The sequence below is a fragment of the Octopus bimaculoides genome, chromosome 9 (assembly GCF_001194135.2).
Source record: "Octopus bimaculoides isolate UCB-OBI-ISO-001 chromosome 9, ASM119413v2, whole genome shotgun sequence".
Lineage (NCBI taxonomy): Eukaryota > Metazoa > Mollusca > Cephalopoda > Octopoda > Octopodidae > Octopus > Octopus bimaculoides.
In genome coordinates, this window is record NC_068989.1 from 28,965,462 (window position 1) to 28,971,528 (window position 6,067).

The window sequence follows — 6,067 nt, forward strand, 5'->3', positions numbered from 1 at the left end:
CATGGCCGGTATGACAGACTTTAACAGACTGTTAAAGTCTGTCATACCCTCTGTCCTATGCGACAAAACTAGCCCCATTCTACACTCAAATGATCCTCTATTTAAAGCTGATTTATTACTATCTACTTTTTATATGCGTTTTTTAAAGCAATTAAAAAGAATAAGTTAGTAGATATCCTTGCTTACCCCACATACATATCCTTCCATATGCAAGGTAGTGTATGCTGTTTAGATACATGCATATCACGTGTGTGTATACAAAAACACACATGTATCCATCTGTACATGCATCTGTACATGCAATACTTCTTACAACTATAGAACCAGGAAAGAAACAGTGTAATAATGTAAAATAGAATATATATACATGCTTATTACTTTATTACACATAAAAGAAAGTAAAATAAAAAATAAAAATGCATATATCTATTTGTATATACACATATGTACACTTCTTACATGCATTGTAACTGTTTATAAAAAACAAAAATAGATAATACAATATGATACAGTTAAATAGAATAAAACATCTGTATAAAAATTTGCTTGTCCATTACACTTCAGTTAGGTGAAGGTAGAGTAAAAGTGTGAGAGAAAGGAGTGAGGGGAATGTGAGTGAAGAAGAAAGAAGAGAGGAGTATAATAATACACTAAGGCCAAATGTATCAGGTGATTAATTAAAGGAAGATATGAGGTGCCAGAGAAGAAGAGAGTGAGAGAAAAGAGAGAAATTGAAGTGTTAATGATGTGCTGTAGGGTGGGGAGGAAAAGAGAAAGAGAAAGAGATATATTTAGGATACAATATTTAGCAGAGGCTGATATTCTGGTAGTGAGGTTAAAGAAAGCAAATAGAGAGTGATAAGCAGGGAAGGCAGTTACATTGACAGGGAGAGAGAGAGAGAGGTAAGAAGATAGTGTTTGTACTGCCAGAGCAGAGAGACATCGACAAACAGCAAGAAAAGGTAGATATAAACAAACAGAGCTGAAATGAAATGAGCTTTGTTACTGAAAACGTTGTTAGTAGTAGTAGTAGTAGTAGTAGTAGTAGTAATAGTAGTAGTAGTAGTAGTGGCGGCAGCGGTGGTGGTGGAAAGTATTTTTTTATTGAACTAAATCTATTCTACCTGTCTGTTAATACTTTATGTTTTAGCTTGTTAGAGAGGAAGAAGAGGTGGAGTGAGAAAGAGAAAGAGGGAATGTGTGTGTGTGTGTGTGTGTGTGTGTGTGTGAGAGAGAGAGAGCAGATAGCCAGCCAATGCATTATACTTCCACTAACCACTCTTGTGGTTAGTGGAAGTGAGGGGTGAAGAGAAAGGAAGAAATGTTAAAAACATGAAGAGGGGAATTACATGGTTAAGAAGTTTGTTGAAGAGGTAGAGAGAAAGAGAAAAATATAAAGTGCTTAGCAGAGGGAAATTTGAAAATCCTATAATATATCGTTGTGACTGGAAGTGAAATACTTAGCATAATAAAAATAAAAATGCAAATCATCCTTTCTTTCTTAAATAACTTAACCCATTACCTGCCAGTGATCTCATATGAGATCACTTAAAAATTACAAATTTCGTAATTATCTGTCAATATTTACACATATCTAACCTTTTTGCTATATCTACTAGGTATATTTCTCTGATATTCAAATGAGGTTTGCTAATTTTTCACCCAATATCTTGCTTATTTCTATTTGAAATGTTATTTTGATCATTCCAGCGTGTTTCTAAGGCTCTTTTATGCTAGAAATCAATCTTTCATAAAAAAAATTCCAGTTAATAGAATTATGGGAGGTAATGGATTAATCTTTTTTTGCTCTGTGGAATTTCCATGGATCCCACTAGTAATATAATATTCAGACATATGTGTAAAATAGAATATATCCACATATATTTATTTATATATGGACACATATACACTTCTAACAAACATTCTAGCTCCAGAAGAGTTAGAAGATGCAACCATAGGCTCAAATTTGCAGTTTTGTAAAAGCAACTACTGTTTGAAACTCTATCAATTCAACATACTTTAATCTTTCTTTATCATATTGTATGTATTTATCTCAAGTTTTTAAAAATAGTTAAATGTATGTTACAAGAATATATGCGATTTTAAATAAAGGATGTTATTTTCTATTATTTATCTACATATACATATATAATAATAGAAAGAGAGGTGCTGGTGTCACATAAAATGCACTTGTGCCAGTGCTGTGTAAACGCATCCATACTGGTGGCACATAAAATCACTCAACACACTCTGTAAAGTGGTTGGTGTTAGGAAGGGCATCCAGCTGTAGAAACCATGCCACAAAAGAAAATTGTAGCCTGGACAGCTTTCTGGCTGGCTAGCTCCATAACAAACCATCCAACACATGCCAGCATGGAAAACAGGTGTGAAACGGATCATGAAGTATGGAGATGTTAAAATGATGAAGTTGCACACATGCATGGACACTCCCATACACACATGCATGTTGATATTTTATCTTGTCCCAAATGTGGATGGGTGTTGGACACCATATATGATTGCTGTTACTTGTAGTAAGTATTATAAGATATACTAGAAACCACACAATCTAATTTCTTTTGTTTTACTGTATATGAGCATAATTTTTTGGTGAGTTTCTAAACCATTCTCAGCTCTGGTTTTACAAAAATCAAGCCTTTGAAAATGGGGTAGCTTCAGCTATGTAGTTTAAGCTATATAGCTTGTAAATCTGTGTTGCAACTAGTCTGTACATTTAGTTTCTTATAATAAATGTCATAAAGTGGTATTTTTCCATTTCTTTTTTCCGTTCTTCCAGACAAGACGTCATAACTTGATGTCTTTAAAGATTTCTGATAAAGTGATTGCAAAGCACAAAAATCGTAGATACTACAAGGCTGATGTGTCAGCTATCAAGAACCAGATTTTTTATGCAGTGGACTTCAATGATGGTTCTTTTAGTGATAATCTCTTCCCTGAAGATATCCAAGTGAGTTTTCATTTCTTTCTTTCTTTTGACTTTATTTCCTCCTGACTGAGCATTAAAGGAGTCTCATTGTAAAAAGGCAATATGTGGTTGGTAGAGTCACGAGAGCTCCAGACAAAAATGTACTGCTGTGTTTAGTTATGTCATCTTTTGGTCTGAATTCAAATCATATCAACATCACCTTTTCCTTTCCTTCTTTCTGTGTTGATGTAATAAGTACCAGTCAAATATGAATAGTGTAAATGCTCTCACCCAAGCTTTATATAAGAAATGGTTGCTTCTTACATGATTTCAGGTTCAGTCCCACTGCATGGCACTTTAGATATTTTCTACTGTAGCTCCAAGCTGACCAAAATTTTGTGAGTGGATTTGGTAGACAAACTCAAAGAAGTCTGTCATATGTATATATGTGTATTAGCACTTCTCCAAAAGTTAATTAGCTCTCATGCACTGACATTGTCATTTCTCCTGTCAATAAATTGTCCACTGACTTTGTGCCTTTAAAAAGATGTGGAGTTAGAGATCCCTTATTTGAGAACCAGGTAAGGGTCCGTGATAGGAAGGGCATCTAGATATAAATCAATGATTCAATAATTTATTTATCTAACCCAGTGGTTCTCAACCAGGGTCCATATAAGATTTTGGTGGGAGTCCACAAACAAAATAGTAAATTAGGGATTCACAATAGTATTTTAAGGGCCCCCTGAAAAAATTTTTGCTTTAGATGTATGTATTTCAAGAAACGTAGGTTTCTTTCTGTAATATTTTACGTAGTTCAACCTACATAAATTAATGTGTGAAAACATTAATAAATAACATTCTATAAAAGTCATTTTTAAATATTGAATAAAATAGTAATCAAAGGGATCCATAGATAAAAAGTGGTTGGGAACCCCTGATTTAATCCATGCTAGCATGGAAGAACAGACTTGAAAAGAAGTATATTTTTAAAAATAGAAAAGTATATATTTGGTTGGACTAACATCCCCTTACCAACCTTGTGTTACTTGGTGCTATTTATATTAGCTCAAGAAAAATGGACTAAAATAAAGTTTGGTCCAGTGTGAAATGATTTGAGATATTGAAGCTAAGTAACAACAGCTCAAAGATGAAAGACATAGGCAAAGTCACCCCCAACCCCTAGCCAGTGGTTTTTAACTGAGACTGTAAAAGAATGTAAGTACCTGTGTGAAAAGCATTTAATCTTGTACTTTGCTATTTTTGCCATTCTTATAATGCTAATTGTTGTGTACATTAATGAAATAGATGCCAGCTTGAAGTGTGTTACAATAATGTTAAGTTGTACAATATTAAGTTGTACCTTGAGATAAAAAAGATGCTATATCCTACACAATTTTCCTGTAATCTTACATGAACACAATGCAGCAATTGATTGCTGTCTGACAAATCTGCACCAGTATACATTTTGGTAGTAAACACCTGGAGTTTATTCATTCTCTTCATCAATCTTAAGAAGTATGCTGGTGATTGTGACCTAGGCTTTATTGTCAACAAAGATCTGCATTGGATGAACCACATTTCTAAAATCTTCAGAAAAGGCTAAAGGTGTCTTAGCATCACTCAAAAAGATCTTTGTCATCCATTCAATGACTATTTGAACCTATATATGACTATAGTATGTCCACACTTGGTGTTTGCATTTCTGATCTAGAATATTGGTTTGCTGAATTCAGATGAATACTCTCTGTTAGTCACTTACTATATCTTGAATTTATTGCTTCTCTGGGCATCAACACTAAAGTTTCAGCATCTGGCAGCTGGCATGATTGAAGATCACAGAATAATCCACCATCTTAACTTTGGCTGCCTTTTTGAATTCAATATCTCTACCATCTGTGGACATGTTTATAAAATCAAAAAGTGGTGCAGTACCCACGACTTTTAGAAACATTTTTCAAACTGTTGTTGAAGCATGGAATAAATTATTCATGTTAGTTGTTAGCTGTCAGGATGCTGCATCCTTCAGAAATTCTATGCTTCTCAAGACTCACTAACACTGCTCCTGATATGCCTGTGATGATTCTTATTGTCTTTATTTCACTTGTATGTCTGCTTTCTCTCCCTCTTTTACTGATGAGTTGCAGTGCACCTGAGCACTGTATACAATAAGCTCATTATTATATAATGGTAGGAGTAGTTCAGGAGTGAGCGAGTGTTTCTTATTGTTTTATTCTGTTTTATTTGTTGTTACTGGCAAGACATAATGTTTTCTCTTATTTGCTTAGTAATCTTTTAAAACCATCTTGCTTTATCTAGGGGCGTGATTGTTTAACTGAAGGGCCTCCTCGTGTTGGGGAAGCTGTGCAAGTGAAATGGCCAGATGGAGGTATATATGATGCTGTGTTCCAGAATCACAGCTCAGCACTGCTATACACCGTGAGTAACTTTTATTTCTTAGGGAGGCGGGAAACCTTTACATGGTGAGTCACATGAATGGCAGAATTGAGAGAGCACTGAACAAGATACCTTGTGGAATTAGGTTGCATCCCTTTAGATTCTAAGTTCAAATCCTGCTAAAGTCCACTTCCCCTTTCATCCTTCTGAGGTCTATAAAAATAATCACCAGGTTAATGCAATGAATTTGTATGCGAGAAAATCATGCTCTGGTGTGACCACAGTTCAGTGACAGAAATTTGTAAAAGAATAAAAATAGTTTAATTTCGAAAAATACTACATTTCTATTAAAACAACTCTAATAGAAAATAAAAGTACATAAATTGAAAACATTTTCATTGTCTTTAGAATATTTAATTTTTGTGTTTGAAGGAAATTATGAATTTATTGGAATACTATGAGAACTGCATTTCTCATTCATTTAATAATGAGAAATGAAGGTAGTTGTTTGTATCATCATCATCGTTTAACGTCCGCTTTCCATGCTAGCATGGGTTGGACGATTTGACTGAGGACTGGTGAAACCGGATGGCAACACCAGGCTCCAGTCTGATTTGGCAGAGTTTCTACAGCTGGATGCCCTTCCTAACGCCAACCACTCAGAGAGTGTAGTGGGTGCTTTTACGTGTCACCCGCACGAAAACGGCCACGCTCGAAATGGTGTCTTTTATGTGCCACCCGCACAAG

At 34.8% G+C, this 6,067-nt stretch overlaps 1 protein-coding gene across 1 annotated transcript in view; it reads left to right on the plus strand.

The window, feature by feature from the left end:
• Window positions 1-6,067, plus strand: part of LOC106883455 (uncharacterized) — a 78,436-nt gene that overhangs the window by 63,487 nt on the left and 8,882 nt on the right. The window contains exons 10-11 of the mRNA XM_052970513.1: window positions 2,798-2,968; window positions 5,243-5,362. Of these exons, the coding sequence (XP_052826473.1) occupies window positions 2,798-2,968; window positions 5,243-5,362 (291 nt within the window). The remainder of the gene's footprint in view (window positions 1-2,797; window positions 2,969-5,242; window positions 5,363-6,067) is intronic.